The 27,829-nt window shown below is 39.8% G+C and overlaps 1 protein-coding gene across 3 annotated transcripts in view; it reads left to right on the forward strand.

Annotated features, from left to right (window-relative positions):
* The window catches only part of ctnnd2b (catenin (cadherin-associated protein), delta 2b), a 218,098-nt gene that overhangs the window by 18,822 nt on the left and 171,447 nt on the right, over window positions 1-27,829 (forward strand). For all 3 annotated transcript variants that reach the window (XM_034104424.2, XM_034104425.2, XM_034104426.2), the window contains exon 2: window positions 21,870-22,006. In XM_034104424.2, coding sequence (XP_033960315.1) covers window positions 21,875-22,006 — 132 coding nt within the window. In that variant the 5' untranslated portion in view covers window positions 21,870-21,874. The remainder of the gene's footprint in view (window positions 1-21,869; window positions 22,007-27,829) is intronic.

Below are 27,829 nucleotides of genomic sequence, written 5' to 3' on the forward strand. Positions count from 1 at the left end.
ACCAGGGACAGTTGTAACACTTTTTGGGTTTTCCCCGATAAGTAAAACAACATTTACACTAGGATAGCCATTTTGCTATATTATACATTCTCAATGTTTCAACTACTGAAACAATGTATTTAAGATGTTTCTATGAAATAAGTACAGGTTGGAAAATGTATTTTTTTTTTAAAACTCAACCATTACAACCGTCCTTGTGTACAAGGACAGTTGTAACACATGCCAGGGACGGTTGTAACATGTTAATAACGGTTACCTTTTTTCACACTACATGACAAAAAAGAGGGAAAGCTGTCAAATTCTAAGGTAACAAGATTTGAAAGGGGTTTCACACATCCTCCAACAAACAATGAACAATGAACAGAACTTAAAACAGAACACCAGATGGAACGAATCTGATTCACAGTTGTGGCAGGTGTAAAAGTCACTTCCATCTGTATAGATAGCCTATTCTACCTTAATTATGTGGACCTACCTCCTTTGAGCTGAGACCATAGTATACATCAGCTGCCTCCATCAGGTAGTCTCTCAAAAGCATCTCTTGCTCTGTTGAGAACACCTTCTTCGGTGTCCAGTAGCCTGCTCTTTGGGGTGATCCCTGACTCTCCAACCTCAGCATCTTTTTATGGAACCGGTACAGGGTGAAATGGCATATATCCAGGGACTTTGCCACTGTCCTGACTGATTTGCCCTCCTGAACTTCATTTGAGGCCCTCGGCAGCAGAGGAAGTGGCACTCGCCTGTCAGTCTTCCTCTTTCTGATATTTGGCATACTGTAAACACACACACACTCTACATACAGTATTTTATTCTGTTTATTTGTACAGGGACCGTGCACACCAATCAACAATATTGATCATTCGAGCATATGAGCCGTCATTGTAAATGTGCCATGGTACAGCCGTCCCAGTTGGTCCGTGTTACAACCTTCCCAGGACCACCAGTCATGTCTTCACCCCCTGTGAACCTGCCTGATTGCTAGCTTGACCCATATTTAGCTAGTTATATGTTTATCTTACAAAACAGTGATTCTAATAATACTAGTTTGGATTCCTAGACATTTGACCTCAAGACAGTATCCAACAAATACATCATATAATTTGTGTTAATGTTTTACCTCAGAAACACACTTTTGCTGATATCTTTCGCGACAGACGTGGCTCCTTTTTTTCACAGCAATCTTGCCACCTAACTGAGCATGTGCAGAGTGAGTTTCATCACTCTTGCTGGTTTGTGATTAGAGATATTGAAGGCATTACAACTGTCCCGTGTTACAACTGTCTCCCTACTAAATAAGTCTCATACCATGGTTGTTGTTCTCTTTACTCTCCGAGCTAAACACATGCTTCGGGGTTTAGCTCTGGTTGTGGCTTTGTGTTGTTGCTTTGCAATGATAAAAAAAACACAACTGAAGGCTCTGTTTTATACAAATATCTAAAAAAAAGTATTAGTGCTGCTAGGAACACAACAGCATTTCCTGTTCTGCTGAAGATAATGATGAAAACAAGCCAAAAAGAGGAATCATTCCAGTTATGCCATGTTATGTTTAAATGAAGCTTTGGCCAGTGAGGTAAACTCAAAGAGGCTGGAAATCGTATTTCAGTTCTCACAAGAAAGAATGCTATTTGAGATGAATAGGTTGAATGTTATTATGCATCGACGAATGAATCCATAATCATTCCAAAAAACAACAGAACATTGCATAAATGCAGGAAGACTTATATAATAAGATTAGGATAAGGGAATATCCTGGCCTACCACTTTAACAGCAACAATAAACCAATCTTTTTTATATGTTATACTAAGACTTAAAAAAGACTATTTCAACAGAGTGCTTTTGGACCGCTCTTTGCTTCTCGACACTTTCATTTATTCTCTTCATGTCCTGACTTGCAACATGCAGTCCAAAACCACAGTCAGTTTGATGCTGCTGCTTGTGGCTAAAGCCGAGGGCAGTTGTACCTTTTTGATGCCTTCCATAAGCTATTTTTCCAGTGATGTCATTTCTTCTGAGAAAAGCCCTTCAAAGTGGCTGATGTTTTATGCATGTCTCTACAGTAGATAGCCAGTGAGCTAGTACTGCTCTGGGGTGGTGGTGATGCTAGCAGTTATGAGAATAGCAATGGAATAGCTTTGTACCGAAGGCTCTATGGTCGATGGATAACTGCACAAGAAAAGGGCATTTTGATGGATTTATTTTTTAAATCCACAATATGTAGTCCATGCTGGTGGAGTCGCTCGAGATGATAATACACTTAGAGTTATATCACAGAACCATAAAACAATACACATGAACATGGGTACAACTAAAATGACACCAAATTAAAAGCCGAATTAAAAAGATAGGTTTTCAATTTACTTTTTAAAACTCCAACGGAGTGAGTTGATCTCAAATCCAATGAGATTTCTTGTGTTTATAATCAATTGGCAATATCCTCAACTACTTATTGCCAAAAAGTCAAGATCATAAAACAATAGCATTTACTAAAAACAAAATAATTTTAGTTTATCACAAACTATTAGCAAAATATTGCCGTTAGCCTCAGCTGAACTTTTTACTGAACTGTTTTGTGATAATTGCAAATAAAATGTCACCATGCTAACATAAAAAACATTGCTTGCTTAACATCAACATGGCACCATTATCATTGTTAGCATGTAAGCATGTACTGTAGCTACTCTGAGCTGAAGTATAGTCACACTTTGAGACACTGACTATAGATAATAGAGTAGTGATGGGCTTATTGGAGCTGAACAACACAAAAAGTCAGATTCTGAGTAAACCTTTTTTAAAACATCAGAACAGAAGGTCATTAGTAGCAGCAATATTCTGCCGTTTGTAATGAAAGATAGGACTCTATTCTGACTGTTGTTGCAGAGTTCAGGATGCCTGAGTAGCACGAGACAATTCCTGCTTCTAAGCAACACGAATCAACCATTTCATTGATAACACTTAATAAAAAAGATAAAGGTGTAGGAAATAAAAATGGAGATCAGAAATACTGATTTATTTCCTTTTGTGAAAAATGTGTTATGCACCACAAAGAGTTTTATCTGAATAAATGCTGCCAATTCAAAGACTGTTTTAATGTAGCATGCTGTTTGACTAAAGCAGTAACATGTTCACCACTCTCAGGCATTATTGGTGGAGCGTATCAGTCTCAGTTGTGATGCTGGGATGTATCACAGGTATATCATCCTTGAAACACAGAAACCTGTGGTTAAGGAGCCCCCCTCTGCAAATACATCTCTGCCCCACTTATTTACTTCACTGATGAGCATGTAAACCCTCAGGAGTTGAGATCTAAAAAAAAAACACTGGCAGCTTTTCCCCCCGACAAAACGCCACGGTTTGTACAAAGCGGTTAACTTTGAAGTGTCTCTGCCTGTAACTTTCATTCCTCTCGTTCACAAACAGCTTTGTCATGAGTCTTCTGTCATCGAGCCGTTTGAATTCCTTTGTGGGTGGAGGGGGGCAGTGCGAGTCTTAATTTGCCTTTGCACTGTGTTTATCACCGCCGTTGTAACCTCTGTAATTATACCATGCGGTGGAGCCGCTCGCGAAACGTAGCTCACCCAGAGGATCTGTGGAAAGGTTGAATAACTCATGATGTTGATCATACTTTTAGCTGCTACAACTTGTTGTTTGGAGACACGGATGTAGCGTTAAACAAGGGTACTTTGTGATAATGATGAGGATCTTTTCCTGGAGTGAACAGTTTATTTTCCTCCTCTTTAAACTTCCATCTACTGCCCACTGGGAGGATTTTTCTCACTCTCAGGTTCCCCGTTCTGTCATTCAGGTTAAGAAAATCAACATCAGTGCCAAGTTAATGCCATTCTTTATTCTTATTTTGCACATATTTTTCTTTGGAGTTAAAACATTACCTTCAAAGCAGTGCTGTTCCATTCACTGCCATTATGCTACATACAACATATAATATCTTAAGCTCTGAATTTTCCACATTTTCCTGTTCTGTCCTGAGTGGCATCATTTAAATAAGAAAGCTAGAAGTGTTTTCTTTCATCTTACATTTTTGCTTGGGTTTTGACTTTGGTCCTGTGAAAGTTGGATACAAGTGTGTATGTGTACTGTAACTGAATGTCATTTCAGCATTTTATCGAACACAGTGGGAAACTTGGAGACCTCTCTCTATCTCTTCCTTCCGCTCATGTGTCTTTGTGTGTGTTCATCAATAAGAGCGCATTAGCATTGACCTGCACTATATGGAGGTCAGTTGTGTTGCTTGGTGTGAAGGTCTCTCTCTTTCTCTCTCCTTGGCCTGAGGTTATACCAAGTGCTTCCCTGTTGTTGTCCCATCAACTAGCCAGCAGGAGTCTCCTGTTACTCTCTACATTTTGGGCCAATCCCAGTGAATCTCTTTTCCATGACTTATTTCCTGAACTAGGGGGGTCAGGTGGTACTGCACAGCAGGGCCAGTGTCATCTTTGATACTGATCCGTGAACTATAACAATATTCTAAAACTTCTCAATTGATTCAAGCATTAGCAAACTCTGACTCTGCAAGCACTATATAAGCTTTGACACATCATGATATCAAAAGGTCGCAATGTCAGTTGGGTTCAATGGAAATGGCGCATTCAGAGGATCTGCTTGAGAAGGTGGAGTTAATCCGCGCCGTTTGAGTGAAGAAAGGGCTGTGAAAGAGCAGTAATGCAGCAATATCCTTTCAACTTTTTTGGTAGGGGAGGACGATAACTGATGTAAGGTGAAAAAGATTGGCTCACAGTTGGTATTCCAGATCCTCCCAGTAAGGTGGAGCACACTATTGTCTCATTAAAATACTATTGTGTGCTGATTCTGCTGAAGCATAATGATTCCCTTAATTGTTACTAAGGGGTCAACCCAAGAACAAAACACAAATGCATTGTCTACATAGACTGTGCAAGAAGTGGACGTTGGTTTGTGGACTAATGTAATGGACGTTGTTTTTTTGGTATGGGTCTGACACTAGAGGGTTGCGCTAAGGACATTTCTATACACAATTTGTATTAGCCAGCCAAAATGTTATGATAAACATTCTTGAACTGAAGACACTCTGTGAGAGGTATTGTCTAGTCAATTACATTATAGCCATGCCCCCTAAGAATACATTGCTTTAAATATTTACTGAGGTGATAAATCAAGTGAGAAGTAGGGGCCTTTTCTCATAGTCTTCTATACAATCAGACTCATTTTTAAATCCAGTGCACTTGCCGCCTGTTGGAATTTAGAAAGAATGCAGGTTCAAGGTGCATCTACATTGGCTCCACGTTTCAAACCTATGTTGCCTCATGATTGTCCACACACTTTTGGCCAAGAAGTACCTATATCCATTACCAACATCTGATTGTCCATGCATGCTCATTTTATTTATGTCAGTCAGCTCTTGATGATATGCATTCTCCTGAAGTATTCTGTAATGAGATTTGTTAATCAGCTAAATGAACAGAGTGCAGTTCGAAGGTGATAATTAGATTAACTGCAAATGCTTCTCTCATTCATCAAGTTCAAATCAAATCAAGTTTTATTTATATAGCACATTTATAAACGATTTTTGGTCGAGCCAAAGTGCTGTACATAAAATAAAAATAGCCTACAGTAGAGACACTTTACAGCAAATACAACAACACAGATTGTTCAGAATATCAGTATGAGAAAAACGACACCCTCTATCCTTAGACCCTCACATCGTACAAGGAAAAACTTCCAGAGAAAACCCACATTCATGCCAGTAATATGTAGAGTTGATAGTAACTTAAACATCCAGGTCTCCTTTTCTTATATTAGATCTGACACTAATGACTTAAAACAACTTTTTCGAGTTTCCCACACTCAAATAATGACCTTGAAAAAGCTGTTTCTGAAGAATTACGCCAAGATTCATCAATATGCAGAAGCTCTCTCCGACCCAGGATCAACACACATCCTGGGGATAAACCTGCAGTGGAAATTTGCATCGAAATGGCATCAGGTTGAAAGTGATTTCGTCAGGATTTATTTTACTTGACAAGGTCATAAGTACAAGATTAGGCCAGTGTGATCATAATTTTTGTCCAGTTTTGTGTCAAAACTCTCAATAGGTTGATCTTTGAGTCGGTTGATGTCTTAACTTCCAACAAATGTAAAGATTTAAAGCTTCATGAATTAGATTTCCAAGGGTAAAAACAATATGTCCTTACAGTATAACAACAATAAGAAAAGGCATGCTGTGTAAGCGTGATATAACTGGCAATAAAGGGAAAAGTGGAGGAAATGAAATAGAGGGCATTGACTTTATTTCTGGTTTATGTCAGCGTTTAAGAAATTAGTTGGGAAGTAGATTCTTCTGACTTTGGTGTGTTCATGCTTTAAGTCATAATGTGGAAAAAACATGGATGCTACAGAGAAGATGCAATGTTAATGACAATGTAACATAATTTTCCCAAGGTGATTCTGATCTGCACCAACATTTAATTTGTTCTTCGCTACAAGCTTCCACCAAGGGCTCTATTCAAAATCGTGCCAGGAAATATCTGTAATCCTGCAGCCAGACAGAAAAAACATACTGAAAACATACCGTGCTTCGCAGAGGAAGTGATGGACAAATGTATTAACCTGTTAAGCCCTGAGCCTGTTTTTCAGGTCTCAGGCTCGAAAATGACATTCCCAGAACAAATGACTATATCTTCCCTTTTAAAAGGGGTACATTCATAATCTTTTTTCTCAAAGCAATGATACACCTGTGAGTTGGATGTAGAAAAGTCAGAATCAATATAGATTTTTTTTTTTTTTAAGTGAATTCAGATTGAACAAAGTAAAACATTTTAAATTATAGTGTCTGTCCAAAAAGAAAACATTACTTATAGTGAAAACCACCCTTGAATGATGGGATAGTAGACTAAAAGCTTTAGGAATCCAAACTATAACATATAATAAGTACCCTGTATCAAGATTGATGCAAAACAAGTGAAATTTGACCTTTATAGAGAGGTTTAGAAAAAACAGGACAGTACAGGGACAGTACAGGGAGTACACAAGGGAGAACAAATGAATAGTACAAAAATGAATTAAAAAAATCTAAAATGTATAGTAACTGATATCACAACAAGGTAAAACGTTGAACAGTTGATAGAAAATATATACATATTTGGGTTCGGATTGTTAAATATATTTATATGTAAGTGTGCAGATGCGAGTGCAGGTCTTTGTACAAACAGTGCAGATTTAATATATGTAAAGTATACAGGTTACTTTTAATGGGTTACATGGTAAGCCCTTGATTGTGCAGGCTGATAGCTGCAGGCACCCATTGCTGTCTGTTATAACATTACAAAATGCATCATTAATTATCAAAAAGGCAATGTAAAGATGTAGTCTAATATACATTTTTTAATCCTGCACACGAATAAATGAATAATTCCAGCACTGTTGTGACAAGATGCTTTCTGATTTCATTTGAGTCAGTACCCAACAGTCTGTCTCAGTGTGCCAACTTGAAGCTTCACTGGCTATAATGTCACAGACACACAAAGGCAGAGCAACATATGGTCTGTTTTTTTTCTATATCTGTACGGAACGCTCTGTGCCAGTATGCGTAACTTTGTGTTGAATCATTATGTAATACTGAGTAGCAAAAGAAGCCAGCAAAACTGACTTACTCCTTTTAAGATTGTGGGAATTACTTTGTGAATAATTTATTGTAATATCATACAATTTATAATATACAGAGTGGTGATAACTATCCCCTTTAGGTTATTAAAAACATTAATAAGGCGAAGCAAAAGCATGCATGGGTCAATTTAAAGAGTTTGGTTTATTTTGCTTCAATAGCATTTCTTCTTGCAGACTTGCGGAAAAAAAACGTATTTTAACTTTACCAACTTTGTCTATATTCACCTGTGCTTGTGATACAAACTAAAATAACCCTCTTAATGTGAGTAATAAACAGAAGTTTCATACGGGAAGAAAACAATCAAGAAGCCCTAACAGCTTATCGGAGATCAACATTAGACATTGTTTTTGTGCCAAAACTACATGAATTGCAAAAGTAATTTGTGTAAATGTCCAATATCCCAAGAAGGAAGCCCCCCTTTCGGCTCATAAACCAAATGAAGTGTTTATCGTGCGAGCATATTGACTGTCCAGCACTGAAAGGTGCTCTCGTCCAATATGACAGACTCATGGTAGTTTACGGCAATGTGTTTGATTTGCCTACAAGATCAAATAAAATAAGATAATCAATGCTCAAAACTTCAATAGTAAAATGAACATTTGCTATGGTCATTTGACTAGGTCGAAAGAAAATGACTATTGTTGTTAGTTGTCATGGTGCAAGCACATGTCAGTGGGGCGGCAAAGTATGTCACAAATGTATGTCTCATTTAGTGTCCAACGAACATTGGTTGAAACTAAGATGAAACAACAATAATGTATTATTAACTCAACATATCACTTTGGCGTTTGAAGGGTTAGTTCAGATTCACCAGTCACACGATAACCCAAGTAAATGGAAGACCAACGACTTACATGTTCTGCAAAGCAAAATAGCATTTTTGTCAAAGGAGTCTGGCGGATCACAGATAATAGCCTCAGTTCCACTTTTGGAAAGGTGCATATGTAATTCGCACAAAAGTTCACTTTAGTGAAGTCGGCTTATTTTGTACTGAAATTATCATTATTAATAGTCGCAATGGCATTGGTACACATATTAATGGCCCTTGTTCTGACCATCATGCTACCTTGATTTCAGGGAATGTCCTCCTACTGTCTCTCTTCTTGTTACTACTATAGCCTTTCAGCTTATGAACAAGACGTATGAGTCTTGTTTTCTTCAGAGTCTTCCACTATATCTCCACCAGCCTTCTGGGTAATTAGCCATGTGAAGCCTGAACGTGCCGGGGGAAAAACAGAAATCAAAGTGAAACACCCAGTTACTAGTTGTCCTTGGAACTTAAAGGTATTGTGATTATATAATCAGCATTACTTTTCTCTCACACACCAACACCAACATCATTGAGCATCATTAGCATTTAAGCTCAAAGAAGATACATCTTTTTGAAAATGAGAACACAATCACTCAGGCTCAATTGAATTGTGAGCCAGGCATCCAGGCAGTAAAATAACATCACAGCAGCAGCTCTCTGAAGTGATGTGGCAAGTGTTTTCCTTGTGGTGTAAAAGACTTTGTGTTTTAATACCTTTGATAATACTTTTTTTTAATTAATGGATTTCTATTTTTGCCAATCGAAGGGATGCACGCTATATCACTGAAGTATGCATATGTCTGTGAGTACATGAGTATGTTCACAGTAAATGTCCATTAGCATCTGGACTTTTACCATGGATAAATCTGTCTGATGGGTGATTAACCCTCAATGATGCTTGCAAGACCATCTGCCATTGTCCGCTAGTGACAGCTCTGTAGTGAAAAGTAATTAATTTAAAGGCTGTGTATATGATTTCACTTTACATCTCCATGTTGAGAGCTGTGCAGAGCGTATCCCTAAATCATAGACATGCACTTAAATATAGCCCTTTTTTGCCACAGGGATGTAACAGAAAAAATGCAACAATGACATACACTAATATCTATATGCAACCCAGTCTCACGGCATTTCGTGTTCACCAACACGATTTTTAATCTATTGATTCGTGTTCACCAACACGATTTGCCCCTTTTTTTCGTGTTGCACAGCACGATTTTAAAAGCAATGTATTTCTACTGCCTGCAGCACGTCTTTTTCTCCGGTCGGGTCGAGGAAGACCGGAAGCTGTGTGGTTCATAAAAACATGTTCTTACTCAATATCAAGCCACAGTTATTGCTTTTATTTGAAATCGTATAATTTCGGACTTTTGTTGCCGTCTGTGAGGAAAATAAATGGGGCTCAGAGCCTCAGGATACTGAAATCTGTATTTTTAAAATATTTTTCCTTCTAATTTGTTATTATTTTCAAAATAACACACTGTTATTTACTCACCAATAACACTCAATTATCCTTGCTTTTATTTATTGGTTTAATTCCATAATCTCGGGCTTTTTTGGCGTCCGTCTGGAACTGAATTTCAAAATAAAAATAACCGGAAACAGACGGAGGCATTTCGAGCGATTACCCAAGATCCTCAGCTATGGTTTTAAGCTCGTTTATTGGATGTTTTAGCCGCAATGCATGCTGGGATTTGGTGTTTATATGATATGAAATCCGGAAAACATTTTAAAAGAATAAAATAATACTTAATTCCGAGTGTTCTTGCTTTTCTCTTTGAAAGTCATCACATAACGGCATTGTAATACACGGTTCGGCTGCATTGTATATTACAGATCTGCCGTAGTTCTTTATTTATAGAGCCCTGATGAGAAGACCTTTGGAAAAACTGAGAAAATGCCGCCGAAACTGAATACTTGACGTGGTTCATAAATATATTCAACAATTAAACAACATCTTCAATTTCTCTTCACACAATACGTCTCCTTGCAGTATCAACACTAATTCGGCTGACTTTTACATTTGATCTAATTCACAGATAGGTTATATTTACACCATAACGGTGCACAGCTGATATAAAAGGACTGTAGTTTTTAAAGATATTACTGATTTTCTTTGAATGTAAGAATGTAAATACTGAGTCTGAAATAGTATAGCAATATGCTGTAAAATTATGTGAAAGCATGAATAAAACGTGTCCTACACTAATAATACAAAGTTATTATGGCTGTGTGTACCTTGTGTGCACCGCCTAGTGGTTAAAGCACGTTATTGAATTATTGTTTTTATGTGTTATAATATAACACATAAAAACAATAATATACTCTTAATATTTTTTTCATCAAATATTATTTGAATATTTGAATAAAAATATTAAGAGTATATATACTTTCATAAGGGGAAAGTAGAAGGTCTGTGATAGAAATATAGAATATAAAAAATCAAGATGATACTATAAGTGATCTCTACAATAAAACAGTTTAGTGCAGGATGTACAAAGATATTAATAGGAGGAGGTGCAAAAAAGAAAAACGAATTAACCTTTATTTAAACATTAAATAACAGATTAAGGTCTTCTTTTAAATAAGAAAAAAACTTTGGGGGTATCTATCTACAGATAAATATTAAGCCTGACAAAGTACTTAACGTCTAATATATTGCTTTCCTCCAATGTTAACTATGTTGAAGCACTTATTTTAACTGATATTATGAATTATACTCTTATGTCTGCGACCTTCAGCACTCACTGGATCGGTTCGCAACCGAGTGTGAAGCGGCTGGGATGAGGATCAGCACCTCCAAATCTGAGGCCATGGTTCTCAGCAGGAAACCGATGGACTGTCCACTCCAAGTAGGGAATGAGTCCTTACCCCAAGTGAAGGAGTTCAAGTATCTCGGGGTCTTGTTCTCGAGTGAGGGAACAATGGAGCGTGAGATGGGCCGGAGAATCGGAGCAGCGGGAGCGGTACTGCAGTCGCTTTACCGCACCGTTGTGACGAAAAGGGAGCTGAGCCAGAAGGCAAAGCTCTCTGCCTACCGGGCCATTTTCGTTCCTACCCTCACCTATGGTCATGAAGGATGGGTCATGACCGAAAGAACGAGATCGCGGATACAAGCGGCCGAGATGGGTTTTCTCCGCAGGGTGGCTGGTGTCTCCCTTAGGGATAAGGTGAGAAGTTCGGTCATCAGGGAGGGACTCGGAGCAGTGTTAATTTTGGCAGCTATTTTTGAGTTAGTCTTAGTCTTTAGACGAAAATGGTTATTAGTTTTAGTCACATTTTAGTCATTTCTATCCTTTATAGTTTTAGTCTAGTTTTAGTCGACGAAAACTCAAAACGTTTTAGTCTAGTTTTAGTCGACGAAAACTCAAACCGTTTTAGTCTAGTTTTAGTCGATGAAAAATTACATTTTAGTTAACTTTAAGTCCAAATGTTTTCTCTCTTTAAACCAATTCAGTTAGGCAAATACAGGTATCTGAAATTGGAATCAAGGTGACCGTATCAAGTGTTGAAATTTGTAAAGCAACATTTCACTCTCTTAACCCTTTACTTAGTTTGATATCTCTAGCCTCTCACATTGGTGCAATACTGTTGTGTTGTCCTTGCTGATCCTCTAAGGTAAGGATAGTGCATACACATAGATACAAGTGGTACTGGTAACATAGTGGAATGTTCTTTACTCCAAGTCAAGAACCAAAACATTATTTTTTTTAGCCTTATATTTATTTTCCGAAACCTCCAATAAAAGTGAAGACACGTATGCCCAAAACAGAGCAATAAATGATGAACAATGACATGACACCTGAAGTTTTGGATCACGAAAATTACAGACTTGAGTTAGCTCAGTGACTCAAACTGTAGTCCATTGTAGACTCTCTACATTTATCAATGGTGTGTCAGTAACTTGTCAGAACAGAGGGTCATCCCTCACAAGATGCAGTGCAAAGCAGTAACTTGTATAAATTATAAAGTATAAATTGTTGTATAAAACTATCCCTCACCTTAACATTATACGTTTCTGTACCTACAAATAAAATAAAAATGTTGAAAGTGCATACAGTACATACCTATAGAATAAGATAAACCTTGAATAAACTTGGCCTTATAAACAATCAGAGGGAACCACCTCTGTAGTGCACTCTCATATAAAGTAACAGACAAAGTACAGACATCCGTAGTAGCATTAACAACTTTTTAGCCTACTGATCTCTATTCAGTTTGAGGAAAGCACTTCTCCTCTTATCGAAGGTCTCTATCATAAGGATGAAATCCTCATCCTCAACTGTACGGGCAGGTAGACCGGTGCGTCCAATCCACTGGGCAATGACCTTTTCTTTGGTGCCTTGTTCCAGCGAGTCTGCTTTATATTTTGGTCCTGAGGAAGAGAACGCTGCTGGGATAGTTGACTGTTTATTCTTTGCACCAGGTTGCTGTTTTGGAGTACTCGTCTCTGGGATCTAGGTGAGGAAAAATAAGATTGCATAATTACTCCCTATACAGAACTACAACGCCTACAGATGAATTCCAATTAATTAAATGTAGGCTAATCCCTTTAAAATATGCCTTTGGTAATAGTATTATCATTAAAATATAGTATATCAATAATATCAAGTTTAGATTTTGAAGATTCTAATTATGTGATAATACAATACAACTAGCCTATTATATATGCCTACCTGGCCTTAGAGATAAGAAAGTATTTTCCAAATAAATTGCCGTGTACTCTTAAAAAAACACACAATAATTGCAGTGACTAGATAGTTATTGCAATGCAAGCCCAGCCAACATTAGCCTGGAACTTGCCAGAATCATTCATTTGCTACCGGAAACTGAAAACGTGTTTGCAAGAAAGGCTAAGCTAACATAGATAGTTAGTACATTTGCCTCTAGTAACTAGTGACTAGCTAGCAGTCTGCATTGGCAATGGCAACTTGCAAATGCAGACTGCCCAGTAACATAGACTTAACGTTAGCAAATGTATATGCTTAGTTAGCGTTACCACATACGAGTTAGTTACGACTTATCATGTAACGTTACATACCGTGGCATAAATAGCAGGATGGTGCGCCTTCAAGTGCCTCTTCAGGTTAGTCGTATTCTTCCCAACTAATTTGAAGTCTCTCCTTCTCCCGCAGTTGCAGTGCAGTGTGTTTTATTTTCTACCGAGTTATAAAGAAAGTTGGTCCATATATCTATTCTTTTTTTGCGACCAAAAACTAAAAGCGCTTTCGCTGAATCCGTCATCTTCACTGTTTGGATATCATCACCACCTGTGCTGCTGCAGTGAAGCTGGGGTGGGCGGGGGTGAGTGAGGTGTGCAAATTCCCAGAATCCCAAATAATTCAACCAATGACAGGGATGCATTTTGAAAGAGAAGACGGACAATTGGAGGAAAATAATATCCTGCATTTTTAATGTCCGATAGTCCACCCTTAACACCTTCGTCTCGTCTCGTCTCGTCAACGAAAACTACATTTACATTTCGTCATAGTTTTCGTTATCAAGAATCTATTTTTAGCTCGTCATCGTCTCGTCTTAGTCATGTAAAAAAGGTCGTTGACGAACATTTTTCGTCATAGTTTTCGTTAACGAAATTAACACTGACTCGGAGTTGAGCCGCTCCTCCTTCGCGTCGAAAGGAGCCAGTTGAGGTGGTTCGGGCACCTAGTTAGGATGCCACCTGGGCGCCTCCCTAGGGAGGTGTTCCAGGCACGTCCAGCTGGGAAGAGACCAAGGGGTAGACCTAGGACCAGGTGGAGGGATTATATCTCTTCGCTGGCCTGGGAGCGCCTTGGGATCCCCCAGTCAGAGCTGGTTGATGTCGCCAGGGAAAAGAAAGTTTGGGGCTCTCTGCTGGAACTGCTACCCCCACGACCCGACCACGGATAAGCGGGAGAAGATGGATGGACTCTTATGTATGTAGATATAATAAGAAATGTGCAGAATATGAATATGTTTAATGGTGGAGGTACACACATATTGATAGATGTCTTGTAATGCACTGTTGAGGAACCTGTGACCCAAGTGTGTCATTCATTGCATAACTACACCGTAGTTGTGTATGATATGTCAATAAACCTTTGAAAATCTTGAAAGGGATGTGCAAAATAGCCATACTATACAGTCTTTAATGAACTATTAATAGAGAATAACGAGTAATGAATATACTTTATTACTCGTTTCCATTCATGTTAATTGCAGATACATGTTTAGTCTTCTCAAGCACCAACTATCAAATATCTCTCCTGATTGTTGGCACTTGACAATCACCTTACCTGAATTTTACTCAGGTCACGTGTAACTAAAGTCTGATTTAAGGGTTGTTTATATTTCACATAATTAATCAGAATCTGCAGTGGAGTAAAAATACCAGGTTAACCTCTGAATTGTCGTGGAGTAGAATTACAAAGTAACAATGAGCTGTCATGTGGGTATATATTAATGCTGCGCATTATGGACACAAGCGATGTTCACCCATTTATTAATTATATGTTTTACATTTGATAACACCAATGTGTTTAATACTGGCAACTTCTAATTGTGGGAAAAACGAAAACGTTCAGTAGAGACGTCCCATAGAACATTTTGCGAAACACAATAGCCAGCATGTGTAGTTCTGGGGGGCGTTCGATTCCAGTTTTGGATAGTCTGGTGTGGTTTCGTTCCATTTCACACAGCTGTTTGACGCTCTGCGTAACCTTACGGGGACTGTAGTCCTAAACGATAGCTGGGGATTATGGGTAGTGTAGTGTCTTCGGCCATCCTAAACTCAGAAATGTTGACAATCGCAACGATGCTCGAAATGTCTCTTACAGGCCTATGTTTCCGGTTATTTTTATTTTGAAATTCAGTTCCTGACGGACGCCAAAAAAGCCAGAGATTATGGAATCAAACCAATAAATAAAAGCAAGGATAATTGTGTGTTATTGGTGAGTAAATAACAGTGTGTTATTTTGAAAAGAATAACGAATTAGAAGGAAAAAAATATTTAAAAATACAGATTTCCGTATTCTGAGGCTCTGAGCCCCATTTATTTTCCTCACAGACGGCAACAAAAGTCCGAAATTATACGATTTAAAATAAAAGCAATAACTGTGGCTTGATATTGAGTAAGAACATGTTTTTATGAACCACACAGCTTCCGGTCTCCCACGACCCGACCGGAGAAAAAGACGTGCTGCAGGCAGTAGAAATACATTGCTTTTAAAATCGTGCTGTGCAACATGAAAACAAGGGGCAAATCGTGTTGGTGAACACGAATCAATAGATTAAAAATGGTGTTGGTGAACACGAAATGCCGTGAGACTGGGTTGCTATATGGCTAAGTTGTTAGCAAATAACACATGCATCTCATGTGTTCAACAGCTACAATAACCTTGTGTCCCACTGTAATTTAGTACCGGGCAAAGTTCAAACCAGCAGCCTGCTAAGAAAAGGGCTAATGAGATGGGTAACAGTGAACAAAATCTAGAAAATACTAAACAGGTTTCATGGATCCAAGAGAAGCTGCAGAGTCCATTGGTAATTCTCATTGGGTTGGTGATTCACCACCACAATTTAGTAGGATTTAAGGCAGGCCCAATGCTTGTATCAATCTCACAGTGGATTGATAGAAACATGCCAGGCATCTCAATTCAGTATGCATTTGGAAAGCAAATGAATAACCAACATATGTCTTAGGAGAAATGGTTGCCACAACATTTGCTGATTTTAACTATCTTCTTATGAGATACCATTGTACACTTGGTAGGGTTCTTGGCACTTGGAAATATGTTGAGTTCAGAAGTCAATAGTGAACACGGATTAGAGGATTAACATGCAAACTTAAATCCCAGACACAACGCGTTTCATTTAGTGCTGTTTGAGAAAACAAGTCTGAATGAAATTCCGCCTCACAGTACTAAGGGTAAAACCAAAAAAAAGCCCAATAAATACACAATGAGACACAGCGCTAATGGCATTGTCAATGTAACTGTTAAACTCTTGTTAATTGTAAATTAGGGTCCAGACAAAGGGACAGTTGACTGGTGAAGCCCAAACAAAACAAGTTTTAATGAGGCGACATGGGACTGCCTGTCAAACCCATAACAAACACTCACACTCCAGAAGGGATACACACAGAAATAATATACACACAGGTTTGCTCCAGTGCTTTGTATACATAAACAAGAACACAGTTGTACATGTAAGTAAACAACACACACAACGATCCGTACCACAGGGAAATTACACTTCTACATGGACATGAAGCTGATTTGTTGCTGATCTGAATTCCATCTTCACCAAAACACGCCAGTCTCAGACCTGACTGATGAGCTTAAAGGGTCAAAATATTAAGCTCAGTACTCCCCATGTCAGCCTTGTCAATCATAGCATGGTGAGCTGCATTTACAATGTAACAGCAATATCTGAGATTACTGCTTTGAAATGCAGGGCTAAATACCCCTGCATTACGGCCCTGGAATATAGACCTAAACAAATCCAAGATTATATTTCAGTGAAATAAAGCCTTTAGGCCTAATACATTTTCAAAGTCTTGTCTCTAGCTGGGCTGTGGGCCTCTATAACCTAGTTCTGATGGCTGTTATTGGGGAAAGCAGCTTTGTAGTGTTCAGTTGTGGGATGGGGGCTTGGACACGGTCTGTTGTGCTGACCTATATTTGGCTGCCTGCCCTGTATGCACAGTCAAAACCAGAGATTCTCTTGTTTTGTTCTATTGGCAAATTGGGCCACAGGCCGCTACGCTATCTGATCTGGGTCTCTAATCAATTTCAAGCTTGAATGTATGTGTCTGTTTCATGCAAAGGGATTTCCCCACAAATCAAAGAGAGAATTCATTCACGATAAGAACTTCATTCATCGTCTATGTAGAGGAATTTGTCATATTTGTGGACTAATGCATTGACTACTAAAATTGGGAAATATACTGGGGGAGGGGAAAAACTGAAATCACATATATAAACAAAAGTCTACCGCCATGCTAGCAGCTATGTGAGGCTTTAGAGGGGCTACATGATACTATTAACAAGCTAAGATGCACACAATCCTAACTTAGTAATGTTTAATGCATTTTTTAATCATAGTTTCTGTACTATAATCCTTTTAATGGTGTAGTTATTCTAAAGAAAAATATTAGACTGCAGTACTTTCCCTTGTAAATGTGCTATTTTGGCTTTCAATTGAGTCAAAGTCTCTCCAAAATCCAAAATGGTGAATTTCAAAGATTCTCGGGGATAGATACATTTACAAAAAGCTAACACTGTGCAGTCAAGAATCAGTACATAACGTTGGTACATTTCTAAATTGACTGAGCAGTAGTAACAATTGGATATGCAGCAGTAACACGCTATACAAAAAGTGTTGTGTGGTGAAAACATTATATGGGGAACAATGCAGCTCATTGATCAGCCCCATGTCTTCATCATGCACCTGGGAATCTAAAACAATCTTTAAAAATGCTTTATTAAAAGAGACAAGCTGTTGCCCATGCCCAAACAAGCTAATGGCCCCAGCTAGCAAGGAACATGTTAACTCAGGTTGACTACTTTATCTCTTCAAGTAAAAAGTAAAGAGTGTAACAGAGGGATTTGGGGGATTATGCTGTTGAGAATAGGAGGAATTGAGACAGATTAGGATGAGAAAAGGTGACGATGAGAGTAATGACATTGTGTGTGATGTGATTAGAAGAAGAGCAATGACGGAAAGGGAGGGAAGTCAAAGGGCGGTAAGTATAGGCAGGGAGGTAGATATGAGAGACAGGATGAAAGGCACGTGCCATCACATGATAATGCTGTTAGCCAGAGAGTAAAAAAGAAGAAAATCTTGAGAAGGAGAGAAAAGAGAGACAGTGTGAAGACTGTGAAGCATGTAGCGGTGTCACGAAGCCATATAAGCAACCAAGTGTTCATGAGGGCTCAGGTGCAGCGTTGCAGGTTCAAATCCAAACATCATCCTTTCCAGTCTTCCTCCTCCTGTCACCCTTCACTGCATGTTGCCTAATACAGCAGAAATGCGCTGAAAAGATGAGGAGACACTGAAATAGGTCAAGTGAAGTGGGCAGGAGAAAGGGAAAGGGGGAGAAAAGGTTCAGAGGAGGAGGATAGTGAGGAGGGAAGGAGAAGAAAAAACATGTAGTATAAGTAGAAAGGTAGGTGGTTATAAAACATTTAAGTTCAGAAACAGAGATAAGGGATGGATAGGTGGATGAGAAGAGGAACACTCTCCCAAATGGAAGACATGTGAAGCCAGGTCAGCCATATTAGCAGCCTTCAGTGACCAGCGACTGTTGCCTAGCAGCATGCAAGAATAGTTTTTCCTCTTCTCTTTTTCTAGCCCTCCTACTCCTCTTGTATCTGTCTTTTCTCCTAGCCTCGCATCCTCCTCCCCCTTCTGTTTTCTTCACTCTATTTCCTCTCCTCTTTTCCTTTCATTTTTACATCTATACTCTCACTTTTTAACACCTATCCGTCCACTCTGCTCACAGGCTCCACTTTCATTTCTTCAGGCAAGTGCTGCCTCATGCCGACAGCCTGTTTGTTTGTGTGTGTGTGTGTGTGTGTGTGTGTGTGTGTGTGTGTGTGTGTGTCAGATTCCTCATGACAAGCCTTTCATCAGTGTGTAAAGCTGGCTGATGCAGCTGTTACACCAGCTCTGTGCTGCATCAGGATTACACGGCACATGTGAAGCCCGTGTCCTCCAACGCCTGGTCAAATACAGGATGACACATGGCATCAAGCATGCGAATGTGTGCGGTTGTCTGTATATGCCAGTCCCTCTGAAGGTTGGACTGTGATACTCATGCGGCTTTCACACCAGCGCTTTTCAGTTTCTAGCTCCGAGCGGGAGCTTTTCTGGTTCAGCTCCGGTTTCCCTTTTCAGCTCCCGCTCTGTGCACACCGCCCACTGGCGCCCCAGAGCTGCCCTTGCTGCGTCATGACGTCACCGTTTACATCGCTGATTTGCCCCCCAACGGCAGCTCACAACAACAACAACAACTGCGTCGGGTCGATGATCGTGTTGCTTTTAATCACACGAAGCCAGAACAAATTGAATAACGACTTCTCCAACCTTATACTTTTCTCCAGAGTGCCGTGGTTCATTGTTTATTAATGTGTTTCTGCAGCATTTACCGACCGCTGCAGTGCTGCTCTTCCACGGAGTGTATTCTCCCGTTAGCTCCCGGTTAGCTCACACTGCAGCGGCCGCTCTAAAGTATTCACTGTCCGACTCACACAAGCAGCTGATGCATATCCCCAGTTCCCTTAGCCTAAGTGAATGTGTGTACGTCTGAATTGACACTGTTTGGTATCACAACGCTGTTATGAAAGTGTCTCTGGTATAAAACGGGTGATGTTGGCATAGCAACCGAAGCTAAACTGACTACTTGCATCCGATAGCTGCAATAATACAAAACAACACGTCTGCCTCTCTCCACAATGATCGATAACAGCGAACGGATGGTCAAAGTAAGGCACAAATAAACAGAATCACACGAAGCCTGGTTAGTGCTGCCTGACTTTATAAAGTGTGTTTATAGGCACTACTGCTTGTAGGCAGGCATAACAGTCGACCCATGTTCAGGGGAGGTGGGTTTAGTTTCCTGCACGCCTCGACGTAAGAGAGACGTAAGCGACGTCACCTCTTAGCTCCAAAGCTCTTGCCTCTGGACCGACAATTTTTTGGAGCTGGAAATGAAGCGGATTCCGGAGCTAAGAGCCGGCGCAGCTCCGGTGTGAACTGGAAAACCCGGCGCTTTTCAGGCTCTAGCTCCGAGCCGGAGCTGAAAAGGCGCTGGTGTGAAAGGGGCATTAGTGTTTGACTTTAGGTTTCGGCTATTTTGGGATTTAATTTAAGTTTTAATACTGTTGCTACTATTGAGGAACATGTGAAAAAAATAGTAGTGCATTTCGCCGTAGTTTGCTGGTTGTTCAATTACATTCAAATGTTCATAGTGATGTAATTTGACAATTTTTATGTAGTTGATTCATAAAACTACAAACCATTTTGTATAAACGTTTTTATTTTTGTATTTTACCTTTGCTTCTCTACTGTAAATGAAGCCCCTTTGACCAGCCAATTTATTTATAAGGCAGGTAGACCATTGTTCAGGCTCTTCTGATTGTCCAAAAAGGTGCATGTTGAAGACTTTACCTTAACCAGCTGTTAAGGGAAACCTTCTGTTTTTTTTTAAAGTACATATTTATGAGTTATGTATTCAGCCAGAAACATACATTTCTTATAAACATCTGCATTGAACATTTTGATGGTAGCAAATAGTGTTTGCTAAGTTTTCTGCCAAAGCATGTCATAATTTGACTTTTTTGTTGTTGCCAATACAAGCAAGAAAAGTCATAGTAGCACTACTACAATGGTAACACCACTATTGGTGGCAGTAGCTCAGTGTGTTGGGATGTGGCTTGGGAACTGAAAGGTCGTTGGTTCAAGTACACCGCTATTTTCAGGGCACAAAGCAAGCAGCCCCCGGGTCCTGGAACACTGGCGCCCCCTTCGCTCTGCCACCTCTCCATTAGTGTCTATGTGTGTATTCTATGTGTGTAATTGTAAAATAACACCAGAGTCAAGAACTGAATTTCTCTTCGGGATTAAGAAAGGTGAATGTTTTTGCTACTTAAAGCATTACCACTGAAATGGAGCAAAATGCTTTTTTTGTGTGGGCTTTACATGTAACATTCTAATGCCCTAGGAAGAACCATTTACCACAAATATGTGCCAGATGTGTACCTTTTTTCTAGTGCAAATAAACCCGTACACCGCTATTTTCATGTGAACTGGATTGCCTTTTTTGATAAATATTCACATCTTGTCACAAACCAAGTATTTGTCATGGTACTATTTACACATACATCCAACCAACATCTACCCTGCATTTACTTTCCTTGCCACTTTACCAAAATAAACAAAGTGCACATGATCTCAGTGCAGTCTAGACACTTTCTTTGCACTGACCTATATTTCCCTAATTCAAAGAAACTAGCGCACCTGTGATGTCCCTGCCCCTTGCCAAATGCATGCTGGGATAAGTACCAGCTCCACATGACCCTAAACATGAATAATTTAGATAAGAAATGAAAAAATAAAGTTTGAATGATCATCTAAACACAGTGGAATCAAGTGTAGTTAAGGTAACATGCAATCAAAACGCATTGAAATGCTTTGCAAACGGACAACTGGCTGGATCATATTTAGATTGGTTCATTCGTGGTTCATTTACATTTTTAGCTACAACCCAAAATCAATTGAATGTTTGCTTGGAATTGTTTTTCTCTGCATCTCTGACTTCACACTAATGTCAACATTTAGGCTGAGGTGTTTCAGCCTAAATGCTGGAATGTCACGGTGTATTTAATTATAGTAAAATAGTTGCATGTTCCCTTGTTTTCCAGGAGGTATGCCAGTGCCTGAGGTGGCGTCTAACATTGCCAGTGCTGCCGCCATGTTGAGCCCCGTCCTCAACGCCTCCAATGGAGATGGATCCGAGTCCGAAACCACCTCCGCCATCCTCGCCTCCGTCAAGGAGCAGGTTAGAACAGTGTGTGTGCGTGTGTGTGTGTGTGTGTGTGTGTGTGTGTGTGTGTGTGTGTGTGTGTGTGTGTGTGTGTGTGTGTGTGTGTGTGTGTGTGTGTGTGTGTGTGTGTGTGTGTGTGTGTGTGTGTGTGTGTGCATGCTGTCACAAATAATGAAATATGAATTCCAGAAACTAGTGGGGATAATTCCTTCAGTTTTTTCAGAGTGAGACATGGTGACAGTAAACAGTAAACACAAATGATGGAATTTCCGTCTGAGCTAATGTGTCACAAGTATGTCACCACATTTTCATCTGTTAGCACGAAGCCTCAGGCTACAGCCACTCAGAGTAATTTTGAAACTGCTCAAATGTGGCGGGATGCATCACTTCCCTTCATTTTTTCAGGTACTGTTCATAACAAAAAAGTTAAGCAAAAAAGACAAAGCCGCCTTGACTACTTTTTAAATAAAACCAACATGAAGATCTGTGCTTATTATCTATTCATGAAATCAAGAATATTCATGACTACTGCCATTAATTTTCTTTACTTTTTGAATGTTCCATAGGTATGCTGCCCCCTTTCATGCTTTGCTTTGACAAATAAAATACAGCAATTGTTTTAGATTTGACAGTACACTGAGAAGTGAAAGTTTCCCATTGAACAGTGATAATATCATCCCTGATGATTAAATCGTGTCTCCTCAAATCCAATATTTAACAAGACTAAAGGTTTACAGCAATTCCTAGCAGCCTCTTCCTGTGGCAAAGCTCAAACAACTCTGTGAGATTGGAAACAAAATGGAGGGAAAACTTTGCTGATGAGAATTGGATTAGTTTTAGAGGTGTGGACCTGAAAGGCGAAGTTTTTACCTGCTGCTGATGGTGCAAGATAGCAAATGATCCCCAAAGTCATTAGGTTTAGCCTCTAAGGGCCATTTATGTCACTGCCAAATGTAATATTAATCCGTCCCAAAATTGTCCACATGAATTAATCTGTACCAAAATGTTGAACAGATGGACTGGTGGATAACCATGGCCTCCCCCCGAGCAACACCACCAGTGTATTCAAAACAACGTCCAATCAACTTACTCTCCCATTTAAGTACCAATCAACGTACAACAGCACAAATAAGCAGAACACAGATTTAATACTGTAGGGCAGGGGTGGGGAACCTTTTTCCTCTCAAAGGCCATTTCAATTTTTACAACATCCTCCGAGGGCCGTACAAATTATTGAATTCAACCTCTGCTTAAAAAAACAAAAATCCCAGCCCATTCATTTCGCCTTTCTTTCATGCTGTGCAAAGAAAAAGCAACCCCTTAATCCAGAAATGTTACCATAACTCGCGCATGCATGCACGTGCACGGTTGTGGCATGAACACCAAAACAGAAAGATATGGACACAAGATGTGTGCAAATGTATTTAGTATCCTATCCATGTGAACATGATTTAAGTGGTGGGGGACCTAACCTCCTCTAGGGAGGTCCGGGGGGCATACTCCCCCGGGAAGATTTTATTTTTAAATGTTGAAGTTAAAAGCATCAATCTGGTGTACTTTGAGAGCAAAATTAGGAGCTCTATGGTTTTTCATTTATTCTCTTGTTTTTTTATAACTATAATGATGATCATATAAAGATGTGCCTTTACCTCACTGAGCTGAGGTTATCAGAGCCTCTCAGTCTGTCAGGAGAGAGCTCTTTTCCACCTGGTTGTAGAAAAAGTTATTCTATGATCAGTATAACAGATGAACAGATAGCCACTGGGCTTACAACTAAAGACACAGCCATGCAAAAACTGCGGCTCCTTATGCGTACTGCAATTTATTTTGAAGTGCCGGAGCGGCGTTCCGGTGCGTTTTGGCAGCACATCCATTATTATTATACATCCATGCACTACACCCCTCTCAGACGAGACATATACCACATGATGACACGAAAACAGTCACATTCAAGGTATCTGGATCAAATTGATACATTGCTAAAGACTAGAAGTTTGAAAATTAAAATGTGGCTTAAAAAAGAGTTTAACCAAGAAAGCTCAACATTTGAAGCCAATTTGACATAGTGGCCCAACCGAAGAATTGCATCTTCCTCGTTCTCTAAATCTACGTGATCTCATTAGGCCAGGGGCGGATCTAGACAAATATTCATGGGGTGGCAAGAGGGTGGCAGGAGAATTTCAGGGCTGGCATCCCCTGGCAGAAGTATATGCTGATTTAATCGCAGTCATATCAACAATGTTAACTTGGAAAGCCACAATATTGATATTTTAACTCAATAACATTAGGTGACATTATTGTGGCACATCAGTAAAGCCTTACATATAAATATATAAGGTGGCAGACATAATTTAATGAATTTTAACTGAACAATAACTGAATGAGTTTGTTTCACTCTTAGACCAGCATGGGTACCAAATCTATGCAGACTGCTGCAATAAGTACATTAATTAACTGTCTCATCGATGTTTGTCAGAATGAATATGATAATACTAACAATCATATTATTCCTATCAGCTGTCAATCACTGTTATGATTCACATATTCAGTGTTATTATTAAATAAACTATATTTTTTGGAGGAGTTAATGATGAATGTTCCTCAAAATGCTTGCTCACCCTCCTTCAAATTTGAAAGACAAGTAATTATCATAAATCAAAAGATTCAAAAGAACAGTTCAGCGCCCCACGACTTCATTGCAAACAGTTACAACCTTGACTTTACATCAGAAAGAACAAACATTAAAGAAGTGAATAACTGCATCAATTAGGGTTAAAATGTGTATTCAGCTAAAACATAAACATCGCTACAGTTATTATCCAGTCCTTACATACTGTTAAATCATAGTGGTTACTTTTATTTGGCTGGGCAGTGAACTTTTACACACCGTCTGATTTGACTTTCTCAGGACTTCAAACTGTTTTTTGGGGGCAGACCCCCACAAAGAAGAAAAATATTATACACACGTAAGGTCATCATCTTAACAGTTTACTATTCTCATCGACTCATCCGTGAGCAGAGCATCAAGTTGGCATGCCTATTACAGCTGAATGTGGCGATTACCATCTTGATCAGCAAAACACCTCACAAACTTATTAAGATTTAAAGCTGTGGTGCGTTTTGATTCAATGCTGAGTACAGCCAAACTTGACAGGCTCTTCTCTGTCATTGTAGACCGCAAACAGTGGCTGTATTTTTGTTGGGTAATCTATGGGGCTAACCCATACAGTGGTGGGGCTCAAGTCAGTATTTGAAATGTAATTACATACACGCTCCCCTTGACAGTGAAATGCCACGCATGAGGTTTAGATTATTTCCCTGTCTCAATCCAAATTAAACTGTATGAAATAAAAAGGCACATTTGTCTTGTAGTAAATAAAAAGGGGTACCTGGAGCCAGGGGCGGACTGGGGGAAAAAAGTGGCCCGGGGATTAATTGACAGACAGGCCCACTTAATGCGCGGCATGTATCGGCCGGCCGGCGACGAAAGTATGTTACTTAACAAAAAACCCTACGCATTTAATGTTATTTTTGACCATAATTCATATAGTAATCACATTACCTGAGCCCTTGAGTTGCCTAGAGCAAAATAGTTACAGCATATATTTAGTGATTTTAATGTTAACAGATCATTGATGCAATAACATTTGGACCCAATTTGCCTGACTTGACACATGGAATAAAACATGGGCGTAGGAAGCATCCTCAATGTGGGTGAGACAATTTAACAGGGGGTGTGGGCAGGTGGTGGACTTCACCTCCTCTAGGGGGGTTCGGGGGCATGTTCCCCCGGGAAGATTTTTTTTTTAAATGTTGAAGTTAAATGCATCAATCTGGTGCACTTTGAGAGCAAAATTAGGGACTAAATCTATGGCAGTCAGTAGGGGCTTGGACTGTGAGCCGTAGGGTCGCCGGTTCAAGTCCCCGACCAGACCTACATTTGGAGTGTGGACTTCTACTTGGAGAGGTCCCAGTTCACCTCCTGCCCAGCCGTGGTGCCCTTGAGCAAGGCACCGGACATCCCCCTTCCCCCCTCACTCCCATTGCTCCCCGGGCGCTGTACAATAGCTGCCCACTGCTCCTAGTACTAGACTCCTGGTACCAGGGGCGGACTGGGACTAAAATGCAGCCCTGGAAACTGACCCAGTCCGGCCACATGAAATGTCAAATGTTAGAAATCCGCTGTTTATTATTTAAAGTTTTACGTCCGATTCGCTAATTTTTTCCTCTCTGTACACAGCTCCAGTTCTGGCATTGGCCTGTCATCAGATTTCATTTTTAGTTGCTGCTGTAGCGGAAGTTTAGTACAATTATCTTTGATGAAATACTCCAAATTTCCACCCTCCATAATTGCACTTGCTTCAGTTGCTTGCTACTTTTTGAGGACGGTGATGACAGTTACAGTACGAACTGAAGTTGATGCGATTTGATTGGATTGTGAGGCATGACGTGAGCCTCATCTTATTGGTCAATCCCTCAATTTTTTTCACCAAAGGAAGCCAATTTCGGCTGGCCTCCTCTCGCAACAGAGAGTGCAATCTACTGTTTCACCATAACATCTAGAGGGGCGCTGTTTCACTCTTTGTAAAATACTCAATGAGAATGGGGGAGAGATGGGCCGGCAGAATAATTACCGAAACTAAACAAAGTGTTTTTATTTATTTATTAAAATTAGAACTATAATCCAAAAAAACAGGGGAAGCCTGGCTTCCCTTGGCCTCCAGGAGAAAACACCACTGAGTTCAAGGGATAATTCTCACCCACCTCTTGCTCTTGTCCTGCACTTGTATGTGCCAGACAGTTGAGCTGGTTCTTCCAGCAGCTCAACTCTGTCCCTCATCATGAACGCAGGAGGCTGGCTGTATATCTGAACTCGCACCCTCATCATTCTCTTCATCATCTTGCACTTGTTCTAAGCTGCTGCTGATAGTGCTTGTAGCAGCGCTGCTGTCAAAGGTCTGTCAATTTGCAACATTTATATGCTTCATCTGCGAGTGACTTCACCTTTTTTTCTATTGCCTTCTCAGCCCCACCTTTTTCTTTTCGTTTTCTTTGATTTGTATCCATGTTTTTTCATTCTCCCTGTCTGCCACGGCGTCTAATCCCTTCTCTTCGCATGGCCGGTCTTTTTTCTTCTTCGCGTGTGGTTATTTGACAGATAAGAACCACACAACTGCATTAGCGGCCGCTGTCGCCCTCTGTCGGCCGTCAGCACAACTTAAATGATGACGTTAAACTATGTATTTTAAAAGGGCCGGCCGGACGTCAACGGCCCTTGTCGACCGGCCGTTCTGTGGTTCTCCAGATTCTCTGCCAACCGATTTTTTGAAATACTAACATAAAATACACATTCTGGTACTCTCTTGAGAAGAAAAATAAATACATCTATTACTACACGACATATTTACATATTTCACACGAAACCTACTGCTCCTCACAGAGAGAAGAGGGAAGAGGCTGTGTGGATTACTTTACATTGTGGATAAGGGTGGATAGCCCCCATTGTTCTGTGTGTCAAAATGAAAGACAGCCCACACACACCTATCAATCATCAAACCGTGGGGTCTTATTTCATTACGTGTTGATTTCTATCAACACATAATGTTGTATCGATGTATATAGAGATGTACTACAGCAAAATTATTCTCTGTCGGGACTTCCTGCAACAACACCACGCCGTTATTGTGATTCTGATTGGCCAGAAGACATTATCAAAGATGTTCTATTGAGAAGACGATCACTACGTGACAAAAGTTTTAAAAAACGTTTCTAGTCTTCGGTATTTCCAGACAAGTGGCTACTGAAATCAATCTTACTAACTGCTGTCTGTGCAATTTA

This window comes from Pseudochaenichthys georgianus, chromosome 17 (genome assembly GCF_902827115.2).
Source record: "Pseudochaenichthys georgianus chromosome 17, fPseGeo1.2, whole genome shotgun sequence".
In the NCBI taxonomy this organism is placed as follows: Eukaryota; Metazoa; Chordata; class Actinopteri; order Perciformes; family Channichthyidae; genus Pseudochaenichthys; species Pseudochaenichthys georgianus.